Raw genomic sequence first — 19,696 nt, 5'->3', positions numbered from 1 at the left:
ACGAGCATGCAAGCTCAACAAGTTTCTAATGATCTCCATGAGGAGATTCAATTTTTGGCTTTACAAATGCCAACATATATAAGGGCCTACTGTTTGGAATCTTTTTTTAATTAATTAATTAATGTTGGTATCGAATTCTGGTATACATAAAAGATCCGCAAGTAGCTTATACTTCATGTCTTTTTTGATACATATCTAACCGATCGATTAAAAATTTTATATTATGATCTGATTTTGTGGTTCATGTCATCATATTACTTTACTGTTTTTTTATAGATTGGCTCATTTCTAAATCACCCTTCTTCAATTCAGTTTGCTTCTTTTATTTTTAATAATAAAATTTGACAATTTGGTATTGATTTAAGAAAGAAACAAGCTTGTATATATGGATTGGAGACTGAAATTTTATGAAAATCCGCTGAATACATGATCAAGAGGTTTCACCTGCATCCCGAGTGTCGTGACTATCAATTAGTAAAATGATGTTACTGTCTGGTTTGCTTGAGTTCCAGACTTCCAGTATCTGTTTGCAAAACCTAAATCAACATTCAACAATGATTTTCAAAAGATGTAATTATAAAATTTCATTAATATCATGTTTATAATATGTCATATCATGTGGATAGAGAGATGTTTAATGCAATCAATATAGAATATCACCGGACGAAATTGAGATGACTAAAAAATTAGAAAAATATGAGATAAATAAAAAATTAATAATCATCCCACCTTCACCAAACGGTATCTTAATAGTACAAAACAAATAATGAAAGCAAACAGTCAGAAACATGAAATTTAACTACTTTTGCCTATGAGTCCAGAGAACCAATTGTCCATCCTTGCAAAGGCTGTTTATATCTTGAAGCATTTGTATCCATATTCAGGACTTGTCATCCCATCTTCCCAGTCTCCCATTCGACGCCCCCCAAAAACTACCTGTTGAATTCCTAAATATCTGCCACACGAAAAAAAATTCAACGCTTCACAAGTAGTTGACAAATATTTTAGAGAACAAATAATCAACCAAACCATTTGAAGCGCCATTGTTTTGGGAAAGACCACTACTCCTGGTACTGATGCTTTATGAATGTTTAAATTAAATAAGTTTGCAAGATCAAACCAAATATATGGAATTTGGGAAGAAAAAAAAATCTTCTCGCTCAATCATTAATACAATATTATTAGACATTTTTTGTTTGGTTCTGTTTGATTGCACCGTAAGATCCTTTTTTGAATCCAACCAAACTATTTGAGATCAGTTGCATGTACATCGTACATGTCTTATGTCATTGTTAAATATCTCACATCGACTTAATTATGTTTGAATATATAGACTTAAACAATCATTCCTCTAGAGCTAGCTTTTGGATGAAGTTGTATCCAAATTCATTATCTTAACTTGCTATCAGAACCCAAATCCACAGTTATGTGCTGAACTGTCCTTATCGGTCATTCGCTAATGTCTTGTGAACTTTACGTTCTAGTTGTTCATTTCTGAACGTGAGAATGATGTGTTAGATGTTCACATCGGCTCTATTAAGTTCTTGAAAGTTGTATATATGGACTTGGACAATCTTCGCCTCTAAAACTAACTTTTTGGGATGAAATTAGGTCTAAATTCATGATCTTAACAGTCACGATAGAAAAAAGGGAGACAGGCTTACTCCGAGCTTAATACAGTCAAGCAGTTGAGAAGAACATCAAGTGAAAAGAAATCGGCTGTACCCAGGTCTACCCTGTAATAACATGCGTATATGATGATATTAGAAAAAACAGTTGCAATAGAATCTAGAGGTTTGATGTAATTATAAAACACCCCACGGGATTTGAATGGCTGTATGATGAATTCTGATGGCAAACGAGATTTTTACCAGAAATGTGAACTTTTCTTTAAATTGTGCGTTTAAAAATAAAAGGTTCCGTGCAAAAAAATTTAATCAGAATTTGGGCAATTACACCAATCACTGGGAGTGTTGATATAACTTACCAAAATATGATATTGTCGTAGGTACTGAAAGAGCTATCGAAAAAAACATACCAGACTCTACCCCAGTTGTCTTGGAACTCGACATCACTTATATCATGAAATGATGAAGGCATCACCTTAGAACCTTTATCTGCATCATATATCGGGTCGTATTCCATGGATAAATTTGCCAACTACATAGGTAAAAAACTGGTTTAGCATCTAAGTTGATATGATCGTAACACATGACATGATAGTTCAATAGATAGATGCAATGTTCTCATGATATCGGACATGCTTACCAGCACAAACATTATCAACCTACACTGAATGTCCTAAATTGATGTTGCTGTTCGTGAATAATTTGCAGATATGTAAAGTTATTACATTTCTATTAATCATGTAGTACCACTAAATCTCTAAAAAGTCAAGGAATAATGTGTCATGATTAGATATCAACAAATAATTTGCAAACCCAACAACACAAACTACAATGAAACAAAACTCGACTCCTTTTATGATGGGAAAATAGTAAAAAGTGCATGTGGAAGAAAGCCATGTCTAATAACTGCCATAAAGTACAAACTACATCAAGATGATCCTCAGGCTTGCTAAATTTCTTCAAATTTTTAAAAATTATTAACAAATAATCAGGTTTCCAAAAATTAGTGGTACAAAAAAATTATGAACACTCAACTGAACAGAAGAATATAATTAGAAGCTGCAACTTTCCGAAAGTGACACTATACATGCTTTTTCCTGAGGCCTTTATTGTCCACATGAAGCCTTTGATGTTGAGTCAGGAAAAATAGCAGATAAATTATAGCCCCACTCGATGAGGAAGATGAGATGCCAAAGGCCAGTTAGAATAAAGAGTACATGCATTTTTAGAAGATTGAACCTGAATATTGGCTGAATTAAATGCGCCTAGGCGACCCATCAGATACCATGACTGAATAACCTGTGATGCATGTAATACAATGATTCTAAGGGCTTAATCACAGACATAACACATGGTATGGTAGACAACAGATAAACATATAGGAATTTCATAATCCCAAAAAAACTGATGATATCAAACTCATATGAATGAGAAAGATAAGACAGAAAATTGACATACACTACTGAGGAGATCAACATCTCGATCTGAAGGTGATCCATACAGCTCAAACCATATGTAGGAATCAAGAGGATTAAAACTGGAAATCATGACAAAAACTACATGAGAATTTCATAAATGGAACATCTATTATAATTCATCGAAGAGGAGACTGTGGACTGCTCAGATAAGATAACAAATTGGTAAACAGTGACTCGAAATGAATTCAGAATGTCCTACGAACGTTGTCGAGAAGAGCATAACACCCGTTCTAATAACAGAAACTTCCAAAAAATTTAATTGTGAAAATTTTCACTCTTGGTTATATTAACAGCCACAACAGTATTTTAGAATAACTTTGTCCTTGACTTTGCTGGAATAACCCTTTTTTTGCTTTCTTCAAGTCACAATTAAATAGTATTATAGTATGTATCTCTCCTTGTTTTCGGTAAATGAAAATTAAGCCACTAAAATAGAATACGCCAAAAGCAATTCCGTTAAGTGTTAGCACACATGCCATAAAACCATCGACAGAAAAGAAACAGCACCAAACATATAAAATCCCATGTCAATATTTGAATTTTTTAACAAAATATTTAATTGGATTTTTGCACATAAATTCATTATCTTCAATACATAAATACAACATAAATGAAGAGAGTGATCTAAGATCTGAAGCATTATTGGAAAAGGGAAAAGCCGCCGGGATCGGCCAAATATCCAAGAACTAGCTTCGAGAGAAAAATATAATCCGTAGTGTTCTCTGCTTCACCATCATTTGAAATCGACAGATTCTTCCATGGTACTATTATTATTTATTCAGTAAAGGCTGGATGAACTAAAATTTAAGATCTCAAACCATGTGGAATATCAACCATATATTCATTCTCTCAGTACAATTAAACAAGTTGGCCTGTTTTTTGTATTTTCTTTGTCTGCGAAAAAGAATACAAGAGCCAAAACATTCTTGTGCCAACTGCCAACAAAAATATAGAAAAGTACCAAAAAGTAATATGAAGCTAATTCAGCCTCTCTTCAGTACCAATACGCAGATTATTGAAACCAATTGAATTGAAAGGAGTACAAGGGAGGTGAACAACAGAGTAAGGAAGTAATAAAAGAGAAATATTGAGAAGCAACAAATATGCTAGGCCATTACTCTCTAAAGCTGACTTTGAATGCAAGGACGGAACCGGATTTAGATTTTCGGAAATCTCGTCCCTTCCCACGAATCCTATCTTCCACCTATAAAAATATAAATTTAAGATAAAATTCAGACGAATCTCAGAAGCACGAGGAAAAATCTTTAGACGTTCCCTGAACAAATCAATATGGCAGATTAGATCCATTCAGCATACCTCTCATCAATTATACCTTGCAGGTATTTCCTATGGTCTTGATCAAACCAATAACAGTAACGCAAACTGTTATAATGCTAACATATCAACTCCCCAAAAAAAGACCAGAATAGAAAGACAACCCAAAAAAGAAAAAATAAAAAATCAAAAGCATGACAAAAACCAATTTACATAAATGTTTTCAAAATTAGAAAATGCCAATAACTTTAAAAACACCACTCCTGACACATTTTTCAAAAATCATATCATGTTAACTTTCATAAACATATTACCAAGCACTTGCATGAAAGTTGTTCCAAAAACTCAGAGAAAAATTACAATCAAAAGTTTGAAGTTAGATTAAATAGAAAGCCCGAATAAATGCCACCTCACCCTTTTCCTCATGAGTTCAGGGTCACCGACGCTGTCTCCCAGAACAGCTCGAAGCTCGGAATCATTTTTACAAGCATCTTCCAGCACCCTGCACTTAACTTATACAAGTAAAAACCAGCAAACGTTACAAATATATGTGCAATAAAACAAGAAAGGTCAACAAGAAAAGTAGGCGGTGAGAATGACTTTGCCCAAGAAGGATAGTTATGGAGACGATCATATTCACGCTTCCTCTTTTCCTCGCGAACTTTTAACAGACGGCGTCCTCTAGCTGACGTCCCTGACCCTTTGGCAGCCTTCTCACTTGATAAACCACTGGTATCTCCATCACTCGTACTCACAGTTGTATCAAGACTTTGGTCAATATTACCTCTGACATCCTTCGATGCAGCTAAAGACAAAGACATGTGCTGTGTAATCTTCATGTTAGCAGGAAGCATTCCACTATATTGAGGGATTGCCAAGAATGGAGATGAAGAGGTAGGGAACTCCATCAAAATGGTGAAATGAGAGAATGGTGCGTACACAGACGGCATAACCATTCCTTCTCTTTGTCTATTATCTGCATGTTTATTGAGTATCAAAAAAAAAATAAAGCCTTTCTCTTTCACCACAAAATTTATCTTTCTTCGCTTTTTTTTCTTTTTTGACTAACGATCTTTTGCGTGCAGATGAACAACACTAAAAAGAAGAAAAAAAGAAGAGAGAAATATCCAATGCTTCTGGAGTGGCCTTCCTGGTCACGAGGTAAAGCCAACATCATCTCTACTTTAGTTAACCAACCATGGAACCCTCAAAACTGCTAACATTCTGATTTGATGTTAAACGAATTCGTTCTTTTGCCAATCAACTCCATACAAGCAAAACAAGGTAAAAAATTATTTGTACCGCTCAGAAATTAAAAGTCCGTTCATCAAGCACAACCCAGCAGTGAAAGCAACATTTAATCAGTTTTTTATTTTTTGGCCTTTTTGCTGTTTGAATATCATTCATCAAGCATTACATCTCACAGGTAAACAAGATAATTAAATATCAAACTTGTAAACATGCTGAAAACTTTGCAACTAAACAAAACATAATCCGCTCACTCTTCGTCCCAATAAACTAGTCCACAACTAAAGCATGTACATGTTAATTGTTCAATTCTGGATTTCGCAATAGAGCAGCTTTCACCGACTACAATTCTCCAACAAAAAATGAAATTTTTTTGATATCAACGACACGCGCATACAGCTACATCTAAATACATAACATACATATATAATTAGCAATAATCTTACCTGAAACTACAAATGGCTGTAGAATTTGTGTAGTTGTGGTGTTTCTTCCATCTTTGGGTGGGTTTTAGTTTTAGAGGTAGAGCTGGAGACTTGAGGGGTTTTATTTTATTTATTTATATTCATATTCGGGATGCAATCTTATTTGCCTTTGTTTATTTTTTTTCCACATATAATAATAAATAAAGTAATATCTATTATCTATTATTCTATTATATATATAAATATGTGACTTTATATGTGAATTTTCATTTGTCTCTTTATTAATTGTTTGTTTTACATTAATTATTTATTTTAAGTGTGTCTTTTCATTCTTCTTATTCATATTTTAAATATATTTGATTTTTACTATTTAATTTTTTATGTCTACTCATGTGAATTTTCATTTGTCTCCTTATTAATTGTTTGCTTTACATTAATTAAGTGTGTCTTTTCATTCTCATTATTCATATTTTAAATATATGTGATTTTTAATATTTAATTTTTTATGTCTACTCACATTATAATATTTTATTTTTATCCAATGATATATTTTCATTATGTAAATTAAATTAATTAAAGTTTAGAAATAACTCATTATCAAATTATGAATTTTCTTTGGTATCTAATTAATTTTTTTTCATGTTCTCATGTGACAGTTTGCTAGAATTTATGTGTTTAAAGTAAAGTTTTTTGCAACCGAAATTTTTTTGCGGTTTATATTTATAAATTATTTAAATAAAACACGGTAAAAGATCGTTGTGATTTGAGCCGTCAATTTGGGTTAGGTCTGTCGGTTTGGCTTGCACCGCCAAACAGTTTAAGTGAGTTAGGTTGAAATTTTGTCGACTCATTTAAAGGTGAGCCTAAATGAGCTCGTACGAGTTTATATTAAATATATATATATATATAATATTATCAATTTTCAATCATGAATTCTTGATATAAAATGAAAAATATCAGTTTGATTTCAAAATTGTGATGTTACTATCTTGTCCAAAAATTGTGGGTTGTTGAGACATTTTGGCAGTCACTCAAAATTGAGTGTCAAAGTTAACATTTGAGTTGTATTTTTCGATTCATGACAATATCTTCGTCAACATATTATTTTTAAGTTAGTTTTATCAGTATTGTGAGGGGTAAATATGTATATTACAATATATAAATATTATCATCTCTTTAAATTAATATTCACTTTCATGTTTGACATATTATGGGTCTTGGAAAAATGAGGAATAATAAATTCAAACAAACGAATACACAAAAGTCTGTGGCGAAACCAGAATAATATGGTAGCGGAAATTAATATATAAATTTTTAGTGAATTTATTGATGTTAAGATGTATAACAAATCTTATATCATAATTTATAAAATTTCAACCTTATAAACGAAATAAATCAAACATATATGAAATACACAAAATTTTATTACATATACAATCAAGTAATTTATTATAATTGTATTTTTTTCTACAATAATTATTGTCAAACTCAGTGATTGTGGATTTAACATCTATTAAATCAGCAAATTAAAGAGCGTATCAATTAAACTAATTGAGTAATCACATATTCTTGAATTTCCTAATTTATCTTGATAATTTGTTTCATTTAATATTTTAAATTATAAGACAACGTTACTATAACTAAAGACACATTTTTTAAAAATGTTCATAAGGACTCAATCACTAACTCATATGGAAGAACATTTATCGACATACTATATTAAAAACATTCTAATTAATTCAGCGCATTTGATGAAAATTTTCTAATTAATTAAGAAAAATTCAGTTACAATAATCATATTTAATCTTTTTGAGCTAACACCATTTATTTTATAAGATATTCATTGCAATTATTTATTTATATATTAATCTTTAAATCTTATATTGTTTTTCTAAAAGTTCTTAAATAATGATTTAATACATTTATTCGACACTTTAATATTAACTTTATATTGCATGCGTGCAACACTTATAATCATGATTATAAAAACTCAATAAAAATTCTAAAAATGAATTAGGTAGAACATAAAAAATTACACAATTAATCAAAAGACAGAAAATAAAAATTAAATAATTGTCTATTACATATAAACTACTAATACCGACTTCTAAATATTGAAGTCGGTGAGAGAGTATAAGACACTCTGTACTAAAAACTTAAAAACTTAATGCTTGAATGAGTCACACTGCAAAGTTAATGAAGTAAAAACGAAGGACAAAGTCGGTTAATAAAAATATTATAATGGGCTAAGTTGAATGAGACTCATATATATAAGTATCTCACTTGGTCTCACCTTATCTTTTGTCATTGTACAAAGCGAAAGTTTACGCACGGTAGTGTTCTACATTTTCTTAATTTTTCATCATCTATTTGTCTTTAAAGATATATTAGAATTTTTTCTAAATATCTAATCTTAAATGTGATCAATTAACCAAATAATTATTATAATTTGTATACAATAATAAATAGAGTAATATATTTGAAAATAGAAAACTGAAAAAGTAATGTATTGAGAAGAATAAAAAAAATGTTAGAATTAATACTATAATTATCTAATGTCAATATTAAATTTAACATCCTACGTTCGAAAATGTGTTTATTGAGGTAAAAACTATGATAATAAACTACAAATAATAATTTATTTATCATTGTAACGTAATAATAATGTGATCGTTATTTGGAATCAGAAAATGATGTACTTTGTCTTTTTATTATTATATATATAAATATGTGACTTTATATNTTTCTGATTTTTCTTTTATTTTAAAATAAATAAAAAATGATTTTTTTTCTCTATTATTTATGTAGAATATCAAGTATATTCTATTCAAATGTCTTATAAATTTATATGATATATTAAAAGATTATCTGCATAAACTTATTTGTTGGTTACAATAATTGATAATGTTGGGTAGAGTAATTGAAATGTTGTGTTTGAGCTGTTGTACTATTTAAAATATTTGATTTGAATTGTTACCATAATTTATAGGTTTTGATAAAACAGTAAACACTTGAGCCTACAATTGGTATCAGAGCTAAGATCGCGACTTTGATTTTCACTGATTGCAATTGGTGCAATTATTAGGAGATAGAGTGTTTGGTACAATAATTGTCTACGATGGGTAGGTGCTTGAGATGTTGTATTATTTAAAGATTTGACTTGCATAGTTATCATCAGTTATAGCTTTTGTTAAAGCGACAAACGCTCGATCATATATTATTCGATTGTAAAACTAGAAGAAACATGTTGCATCAACTTTTAGTTTTGAATGGATTCCTTATATGTTACTCGATTTTTAAATTTAGAAGCATTCTACATTTTTCAAATATTATTATATATTGAATTATAACTTATCCCTTTCAAATTGGATAAATATACAATAAAACTCATGTAAATTTTATTAACAAAAACATTTAAATGAAATATTGGATTTGTCGATAATAAAAATAAGAAATAAACAAATTTTGATCCTTGAGTGAGAAATAAGATATTTAAATAAAGTTATAATTACCAGAATTAAATAATGCACTTACATGCATTTATCACTGTATTTTGCAACTAAAATGTCAAAAACCGTTTCCACGTATTATTTTTATATCATATTCAAAATAATTATGAATCCTAATTTTTATTATTTTGAGTTGGCCTTTGTTATGAACAATCATTGTGAATAAATTGAATTTGAAAATTCTTATATCCGTGTATATCACATATTAATATATCAACCTAAGTCCAGATAATAAAAAACTACAAAATGAACTTATTCATCTTCAATGTACACAAATTATATAGTAAAAATATATGACAATTAAGACAATGAAGTAGAATATATGCTCACATATAAAAAAAATATATAGACAAAAAAAACAATAAATAAAAATATTTTTTTCTAGATATAAATATTTTTTTATAACTTTTTACAGTGAATTGTAGAAGATAAAAGAGAAAAAATATTAACTTTTTTGGGTAACAAAAAAAATAGAAATGGAAGAAGTGTTTGTCATACAATGAATTCAGTTTCTAAATTAAATGTATACTATAAAGTTATATTTACCGTTCAAACTTTATAAATGCAATGAATTTTTCTCAAGATAAGGGTACTCAAATGTTCCCGTTAAGATATTTAAACAATTAGAAAAATTAAATATATTATTTTTCTAGAGGTAATAGCGATATGACATTAGCAATTTGATTGTGCTAATTATACTTATGATTTAATATGAAATATTAAAATAAATGTCATAAGAGTCATTAAAAAGATGATTTATTGTCAAAAATATTATTATTATAAATTGCAAATAGATGACAACATTTAATAAATATTTATTTAAATCAATCTATCAGTACTTTTTATGTGATGATAGATTGTTATAATAATTAGGGGTAAGCATTCGGTCGGTTCTGTTACCGACCGAACCGAATTAGTCATAACTGGACCGAACCGAAATATTTAGCAATAACCGAACCGACCGAATTAATTTTCATAACCGATGAAAATCGAACCGAATTAAAATCGGTTAATTAGGTTGGTGACCGAATTAACCGATTAGTTTTAAAAAAAATTTGTGATTTAACTTTAATTATATATGTAATTTTTTTGAACACTACAATCTACACAAATGCATAAAAACATAAAATCACATACATCACAAATTTTTCTTTAGAATTATGGCTGATTTTAAAATTAAAAATTTAAAAAATATATTAAAATTGATAAATAATAAAAATTTATTAAATAATAGTATTTATTATATCGGTTAATTCAATTAGCCGATTTCAAAATTTTGACAACCGTAATCGAACCGAATTAACCGATATAACCGAATTTTTTTTAATTTGAAAACCGAATTTCTGAAATAACCGAACCGAATTTTCGATCTGACTCGGTTCGGTCGTTTAATTCGCTTTAATCGAAATTTTGTTCACCCCTGATAATAATGTGTAGTTTATATGTTATCAAGTATAAGTGTCTAATAAATTAAATGTGGCTTGGAAAGTAAAAGCATCCAGTAGAAATTTTTGTCAATTTACATAAAAGAGAATAATAATCAAACAACATTATATAAATAAAAAATTGCATACCATTGATTGACAAAAAAGATTGTAATAATTAAATATTATAATAAAATATATGCATTATTGAGAGAATATGACAAATAACAAAAGAAAACAATATGATAAAAAAGATATAAAAAAATTTTTAGTAGTTCAACTATTTTTTTAAAATTTTAAAAATATTTTTTTCTCGAAATTAGTTACATATGCTAATTACACGAATTGTCAAAATTTACAATACTATTATTATTGTTTTTTTATTGAATTAACTAATTTTATTTTAAATTCTAATTATTTCAATATATGTTTGCACGTTGCACGTGAATTATTTTTAGTATACGTGAGTGTGGAGTATATTCGGGATGCAATCTTATACTTCCCAGCGATTGTCTTCACCACAACAAATCAATTATTGCATTTTTCCTGTTAATGAATGTACGTTTCCCATTCGAAAGCACCGCAATAGCTGGCTGAGTAACTGACCTGTACTGAGAACCAATTTGAATCACATCGCCGTTTCTTGGAGACCCAGTTGACTGGGTTTGCTCGTATCCACGTTCACGTCGGTGTTTTAGCTGGCTAAGCATATGTTTTGTTTGGCTCATTTCCTTAACGTACCTGGGTGTGTCAATGAGTTTATGCCTAGATTTGTCGATGCGGGATCTGCACCTGATTATTCTTTTCATCAAGTGGTTCTAAATCGTTTTCATTGCTGCGGTATGATTGACAATTTGACATATACTTGCAATACCTTGGCTGCATAAAATTCTATAGCTGTCGGGGAAATTTGTGTAAATGTCTAGGGAAAATTAACGGAGGATTTTAATTATGTTGGTCACAATGTTTCTATTTTTTGGTCTGATCAAAGTGTACAAGAATACCATGCTAGACAATATTGTGGTGCCATGCGTGTAAAATGGAAAAGAACTGTAGAGTTGGAATGTCCCTAAATTTATAATGAAAGGGATGTACTTACAAACATTGGGTTTGCTAAAGTAGGATGTAATTTGAAACATAGGGTAGGATTTTGTAGTTCTGAAAAATTTACCCCGATGGGCATTTAAAGGAAGAGATAGCCTGTTGCATGAATTTTACTTTTGCATCAAAGAAAAACTTTGAATAGCTGGGATGAACCACCAGTTTTCATCTATGGTCAAGAGATGCTGTCCGCTTCGAACAATTTTCAATTTTTTCAACACTGTCAATACCTTTTAAAATTAAAATCCAACTGCTATATGTGATTATTGTTTGATGGTACTCTGATACTAAGTGGCCAAGTGGTTTTAGAAAATGTTATCCAACTTTTTTAATTAAGATCAAGCATTTTTTGTCCATGAAAAAACAATGAAATTGGTTATATGATTTTGTCTCAGTTAAGAGAAGGAAAGAAAATGTTTCGCATAAGATCGATAAGAGATATAGAAAGTAAAGAAATTGGTCAAAGTATCTTATCATACATATTTGCTTGTGTTTCATAAATATTTTAAAAGATGAGCGGAGAACTAACACGGGGGGTGGATGTTATTGAAAATACGATGTAGTTATCTATTTGGCAAGAATAAAAAGTGCTCAGATATAAAGTATTAGATACCTTTCTATGGTTTGATGAATTGATTGTTATCTTTTATTCAAGAAAGACTGCTTTCATTTTAATGATTTGCCAAACTGATGTTCTGCTTGAAAATGCTGTGTAGATCAATTACGTGACGCACCTAGCATCCTTTTTTCAGGTTTCTATGGCTTTTTTTGAATGAGTTACAAACAGTTCTGCGAAAATCATGGCTTTTTCACCATTTGTTGAGTGGATGAATAACTTCATCTTGAGTTGAAAATTGCATCTTATATCAATAAACTCATCCAGTCGGCTGTGACAAAGTAGGATCTGGATATGTCGGTGTGATAGTTGGAGGAATACATCTACGTACACAATGATCAGCAGACAACTTTTATTGACCTATCTGTATCTGTTAGTATATATAGTTCTATCTTCAGGAGTTATTTTATACAACAAGGTACATAATCACTCTTTGGAGATGGACAATATTTGATTTTATTCTCTCTTGTCTTCTTGGTTTTACTTGTTGCAGTTATTGATTGTATCTGTTATCCATTCTCTTTCACCAATTCTTCATCATTCTCTTTGACAATTATTGATCGTATCAGCTGTTGAAGCTCTGGGGTTCAGTTTTTCTGTAGATGGACATTTTCCTGTTTCGCCTGCTGCACTATGCAGTAAATATGTTCAGTTTATGGAGCTAAGCAGAATTCTATGTAACAGGATATTATCTGAAATAAACAAGCTACCATGAAGATCATTTTGTATCATGGTTTATCATTAAACTTTACTTTGTACCTAAGGTGTATATAACTTTGATCAAACATTTTTTTAAAAAAATATCCCTTCCATATGTATTTGAATACACTCAAATACACTTGGAGAGGGTTATTTTTAAAAAAATGAAGTTTGAACTAGGCCATTCCCCCTAATTTCCCGGATGTATGTAATATGCTGAAGGATGTGCCTATCCACATTATTTTTTCACCTGAAAATTTTTATGACATTTAAATGAAGAGCAAAGTGCCTTTATATATAACATGTCAAAAAACAAAATATTATTTTCTGCTGACCAAATGATAAAAAACAAAAGAAAAGAAAAAAAGAAAAGATAGCAGTATCTGTCTGGGTTATTATCGATGTCCGTCCTTTTTAACCTATAAGATTGTCAGTATTTGCTTCAATCGCAAAGTAATCTTCTGTTTTAGACTCTACATATGAAGTTATAACATTAGGAATCAGTTTAAATGTAGTTAAGTGGTTTGACATGTTCGGGTTAGAAATATGTATCTATTGGCGTCTAGGTGAAGTCTTGAATCTTCAGCTATTCTGATATTATTTTCTTAGTAGAAAATTTTGTCCGTCCCTAGCATTTTTTGTGCTTTAGTTAAGATTTCTGTGTATCAATATATCAAACTTGCAAAATAGTTCATCTTCATCATTTAGCGCATTTTAGAGTATGTGAGACCGAGTCTCTGAAAGTTAGAGAATGGCTTGTCAAATTCATCTGTTCATTGGGTGTGTAATGTTCAATCTTTATATATAAGAGCAATTCTTTAATCCTCAACTCCTAATAAAAAGCATAGCTCCTGAGATATATTGTTCCTTGTGAACAAATTTTTATTTGTTTTGAAAAGTAGATCAGATATATGCGTGCTTATTTTGTTGGCTTATTTACAAAGTTGTGGGTTCTTCAATTTCAAAAGTTTGGCATGTGATTCAAGGGTGTGCTTTTGATGTGATGCTCATAATGTTTGTCCTGGTCTTATATCAACACATATTTTATCTTCCCTGTCCATTACACTCTTGAGTTCTGAATCATCTTCCTTATGATAGTTTCTTGCTGTGCAGTGGGTTCTCTCGCCAAAGTATTTCAATTTTCCGCTTCCAATAACGCTTACTATGATACACATGGGCTTTTCAGGCTTTGTGGCCTTCCTTTTGGTCCGTATTTTTAAGGTAGAGAGTATTTCAAAACTTCTGTCCTTGGTTCACTGTCTATTCCATTTTTGTTCACAATATTTGCAGTTGAACTCACTCGTACACCTTGAAGGGTTAAGCTGATGTATAAAACCATATGCTTCTGATGGATTGTCCACTTTCCTTGCTAATTTCTTTTATGGTGTACGCATAGACAGATACTACCAGAGGAAATGATTCATTATTTACTCCAAATGTAATTTGGTGGTTTAGACTTGGCACAACATGAGAAACAATAAGTTTCTTTATTCTTGATCCTTTGACATCAACAGCCTCCAAGTTTGTAAAATTTCATCGTTTGGAAGGTTCATATAATGAGAGTTAATGGTGTACTACATTTTCCGAATATTTGAATTTTAATTGGTGTCAATTATAGAATCAAGTCCCTGATCTCAATCGATCTTTATTCTCATTTTAACGCCTGGATCGACTTTGAATCTGTTTAGATTATACGATACGCTTCTTAATGAGTTTCACGATCTTAAGTTGAGAGGCAGACCTCATGGTACCTATAGTATATTCAAAGACTTTATCTTTGCAGCTTGCATGGGTATACAGATAAAGTAAATGTCATAATTGGATAAGATCGTAAAATATTATTATTAATATAAATATTGTTTTTATATACGAGTCAATAATGTCTTAGCCACAAGTTGGCTCATTGGACACTTAGTCTAACAACAAATTCCATACCGTTCTTACAAAAAAAATCGATATACCGAAATTTCGGTACGGGGTATCGGTATAATACCATCTATATCGAAATTAAAAAAAACTGAGTTATTTACATCGAAATATCGAAATTTTTTAAATGTCATACCGATACCGAAATTGACATTATATTATGATTTTAAAATATATGAATTTTTTTCAATATTTTGGTATTTTTTGAATGTCATACCAATACCGAAAAGTTCGGTACAGTATCGTACTATACTAAAATTTACGGTATACTATTAAATTATGTATGTGCGGTATTTTGTGGTACGGTAAATGTGGTATACCGGAATATTCGATATTTTTTCCCGCCCCGGAAATAGTTATTACTGTTTCACAAACTGCCTATATCTTTTCAGGGTGTTGGGTCATATAATGATGTCCTTTTCCCAAGTGTTTTGACGTAGAACATTAAATAGTTTAGTTCAACCAAGTAGAACTCCTTGTGAAAATTTGTGCATTTCTTTGTCTCCTTGTGCAAAATCAATAAACGTCTAATTGTTTCTTGAAGATGTTTTGTATCCTTTTTGTTGCTTTATAACACGTTTCTGCTGCTATCTTATGTCTGATGTTTCAGTAATTTGTTTCTTGGAAATCAATGTGATCACATACCACCTATTGTGCTTAATAGTCTTCACTTAATTTTACTTTCTCAGGTTGTTTCACCCGTGAAGATGACTTTTGAAATGTAAGTGATTTACATCCTCATTCTTATTCAGTTAATGTTGTTTCTCTAACTAACCACGCCTTTCTAAATTTGCAGATATGCGACATGTGTTGTTCCAATTAGTGCCTTTTTCGCATCGAGTCTTTGGTATGTACAATGTTCTGCGGAATGCGAAACCTTAACTGGTTGTGTGAGTTTTGCCATTCATCTCAGAGACATATCACTTATTTATGTTCATTTCATGATATAGAGTAGATGTTTCATTATGGCAAAATTGGACCATCATGGACGGTAATTTTATCCATCTTGTAAACTCTTGTCAAGCATTGGGGAAAATAGTATCTCAAATATTTTTGTTATGACCGTGGATATCAGTTGGGCCACTTCAATAAACTTACGTGGGTAAACTGTAATTATGATTCATTGGGCAAATATATCTTTATGGGATTTATTGTAGCATTCTGTGGGTTTGTTTCTACTCGTATACACATCATCACTTCATTGTTTTCCCATATAGTTTGAGTCTGTCGGGAAAGTTTATGATCGAGTAATCACCAACTGTATCCTCTGATAGTTCTTACAGAGGCAACTTGTTTTGAAATGTTGCTATGTCCATCCCAATTGTTTGAATTCCATATTACATTTTTGTAAAGCACTACCATTCTCAATTTCTAATCTAAACTTTCTTGCAGGTTTGGAAATACTGCTTATTTGTTCATCTCCGTGGCTTTCATCCAAATGCTCAAAGCTTTGAGTAAGTTTGTATACTATCTTTCAATCTTGGCATTTTTGGTTACCTTCGAGAAATTTACTAATAAAAAATCTTCACCTTATATCCAATGACAGTGCCGGTTGCCACTTTTCTCATGGCTGTTGTATGTGGTACTGACAAATTAAAATGCGACATTTTTTTAAACATGATCCTGGTCAGTTTTGGTGTTGTCATATCTTCATATGGGGAAATTCATTTCAACATAGTGGGAACAGTTTATCAAGTTACTGGAATATTTGCTGAGGCTCTTAGGTTGGTCCTCACTCAAGTTCTACTTCAGAAGAAGGGCTTAACACTCAATCCTATCACAAGCTTGTATTATATTGCCCCTTGCAGGTACTCTTACATGTTGTGAAAGCTCGTCCATTGAGTGCAGCTTTTTTACTATTTAAACCTATGTGAGAAAAAGCGCGAGAATGAAATTGATGTGGAAAGCGCAAAATTGGTAAATTTTAAAAATCTGATTTTTTTTTGTGTAAACATCATAAAATTTCAGTTAGAGGAGCATGTGGTCTTATTATCAAACAACCAAAATGAGACTTTATCCTCAATTTCAAGGTGCTTGTTTAGTTATCATGTGCGACTTCCTTTTTAGTGTTTTGTTTGAAAATTTGTTGTGGATAATAAGGTGTGTTTGGTATTGTTTTTTGAGGAGACAATTTTTAACAACCCCCCCCCCCCCCCCCCAACAAACAAAACAACAAGTAATTCCAAATCATGATAATTTTCTTTCCATGCGCAGTTTTGTGTTCCTCTTCGTTCCTTGGTGTCTTTTGGAGAGGCTGGAAATGGAAGTCTCCCAGATACAGTTCAATCTTTGGATATTCTTCTCAAATGCACTTTGTGCATTGGCTTTGAATTTCTCAATTTTTTTGGTAATAGGTAGAACTGGTGCAGTGACAATTCGAGTCGCCAGTGTTCTAAAAGATTGGATACTTATTGCCCTTTCAACTATCATTTTTCCTGAGTCAACCATCACCAAACTCAATATTATTGGCTATGCAGTTGGTACGCTTCTCATTCCATTTTCAGCATATGCGGTTCTTGAAAATAAAATTCTGGAAGGCTTCCTAAAGTTTCTCCTGTTTCTGCAGCCTTATGTGGTGTAGTCATGTACAATTACTTGAAGGCCAAGGATGTTCGTTCATCTCAAACTTCTGCAGAGATTATCACTGAAAGAGCAGCTAAGGTAAACACCATATTTAGGATAAACTCTTTGTTCTGAAGTAGCAGTTGATGTAAAATAGAAAAGCCAAGTCACCAATCTCCTCCAACTAGTGAAGCTGATCGCTTGAGTTACTCGGGGAAGTAGCTTGTTGTTTGCTGGAAGTTCAAAATGGGAACACAGCGAAAAATGTCTGTATTGAATATTCATGAGAGGGAAATGAGCTCTCTAGTTCCTGTAATGGGGATGATCTCTATTGTGATTAATCCCACAAAATCATAAATTGTATGTCAATTTCTTAAAGTTGCTATTATTTCCCTGTCCCGTGAAATACTTTGAACATTTGTTAACTCCATGAGATCTTGAGACATTACACATTCGTTGATTAATGTAGCATAACGTTGCTTGTCGCTGCTTTTTCAAGTAAATGAAAGAATCGATACCACCGAAACTATGGCTTACATGTCCGTTTTTACAGGACCTAAAGACAGAAAAGAGGTAATCTGATCTGTATTTTCCAATTGAAGACTCAAATCATAGCCTTGCCGGAAAGAATGGAAGAAGTGGATCTCATCTAGATGTAATGGTAGATGAAGAAGCCCCATTGATTCCTTCTTCAAAAGGTCTTTCTTCAAGAACAAAGCCTACTTAGTAGGTAAAATATGCTTTCTTTTGCCTCGTCTTTCATTTCTAGAGCAGCTTTATTTGCTAGAATGAAACTAGAAGATGTTTGTTCACCCACACCCCCTTTTTGTGACGTTATGCCATTCTTTTGTGAACATAAAATAGTTCAAGAAGGTAGCGAAATATTTCCTTTGCTTGCAAACCATTGGTAGTTTCACAGCATCGATTACTAGGAGTGTTAATCTAGTGCTTGGCTTTTTTGTTTTTTTGTTTTTTTTGTTTTTCCTTTTTGAAACATGAAATATTGAAGTAGAGCATGTCTCTTTGGGTGTACAAAGACAGATTTTGTTGTATTTCTCAATTATTTTAAAAACTTGTTGCATCTCTCAATTGAGTGAATCTTTAGTTGTCTTTTCATGGAAAAGATTATTTTCTTTGAGTAATCTTTAGTTTGGTGTATCAACACAACTCATGCAATCAGTAATACATTTTCTTATTCCTGTACCAGATGGGATTGCCACCCCAAATTTTACCATACGATCGATCACATGTATTTTGAAATATAGATATGATTATTAATAATAATTTATTCTATTTTATTAAAGTTGACGACATGATAGTAACTACTTAGGAAGGACACCAACTTTTTCTTCCAACTTTACCTTTATACGATACAAATATCACACTTTTGTTTTTTGTTTTTGTTTTTTAAAATTTCAACACACACTTTTATTTTTATTTTTATTTTTATTATTTTAACAATTCAAATATCAATTTAGTCCTTTCATAATTTATCAAATTTCACTTTAGTCCATCGATAATGATAAAAAAGACTGTACATACACGCGATATATAGAGTAATTAGTAATAATAATAGACGAGTACCATTTTTTGATAAATAAGTATATCTATTTTTTTTATGTACTTAATTGTCAATCGTAAATTGTCGGTTTGTAGTTTTTCATTTAATATACCGAATATAAATATATAATTTCGTTAATATAAGCTGGTTTGAAAATGCGATGGCCTTCGAAGGGGAAAAATGCATCGACATTAATAAAAATGAAAATTGGATGGAGCTCAGTTGATTTCAATCACAATTTCAT

General features: G+C 31.0%; 2 protein-coding genes across 4 annotated transcripts; one reads left to right on the top strand and one right to left on the bottom strand.

Moving 5' to 3' along the window:
* Positions 1–682: 682 nt before the first annotated feature.
* Positions 683–6,222, bottom strand: LOC140978447 (uncharacterized). Of its 2 annotated transcripts, none has more exons than XM_073443478.1 (9): positions 6,076–6,222; positions 4,982–5,357; positions 4,796–4,883; positions 4,225–4,310; positions 3,087–3,165; positions 2,868–2,927; positions 2,039–2,160; positions 1,665–1,736; positions 683–955 (listed from the first exon to the last, which is right to left on the bottom strand). In XM_073443478.1, exons 2-9 carry the CDS (start codon positions 5,335–5,337, stop codon positions 853–855), a joined length of 966 nt encoding a protein of 321 aa, XP_073299579.1. In that variant the 5' UTR covers positions 5,338–5,357; positions 6,076–6,222; the 3' UTR covers positions 683–852. The 2 variants fall into 2 exon arrangements, with proteins under 2 accessions (XP_073299579.1, XP_073299580.1); XM_073443479.1 differs by having other exon boundaries at positions 4,982–5,350; positions 6,076–6,189.
* A 5,238-nt stretch (positions 6,223–11,460) lies between these two features.
* On the top strand, positions 11,461–19,014 carry LOC140978446 (probable sugar phosphate/phosphate translocator At3g17430). 2 transcript variants are annotated; one of them, XR_012175569.1, is made up of 10 exons: positions 11,461–11,827; positions 12,841–13,122; positions 14,517–14,624; positions 16,019–16,050; positions 16,126–16,176; positions 16,722–16,783; positions 16,876–17,137; positions 17,544–17,805; positions 17,896–17,990; positions 18,445–19,014. XR_012175569.1 is itself a non-coding variant. In XM_073443477.1 (10 exons), the coding sequence occupies exons 2-10, from the start codon at positions 13,039–13,041 to the stop codon at positions 18,466–18,468; spliced, it is 984 nt and encodes a 327-aa protein (XP_073299578.1). In that variant the 5' UTR covers positions 11,461–11,827; positions 12,841–13,038; the 3' UTR covers positions 18,469–19,014. The 2 variants fall into 2 exon arrangements, 1 of the variants encoding a protein (XP_073299578.1); XM_073443477.1 differs by having other exon boundaries at positions 17,544–17,809.
* The last annotated feature ends 682 nt before the right edge of the window (positions 19,015–19,696 follow it).

Source organism: Primulina huaijiensis, chromosome 6 (genome assembly GCF_012295235.1).
Source record: "Primulina huaijiensis isolate GDHJ02 chromosome 6, ASM1229523v2, whole genome shotgun sequence".
Lineage (NCBI taxonomy): Eukaryota > Viridiplantae > Streptophyta > Magnoliopsida > Lamiales > Gesneriaceae > Primulina > Primulina huaijiensis.
Note: the sequence above shows the minus strand (reverse complement) of the source record. Positions and strands in the feature narration are given on the sequence as shown.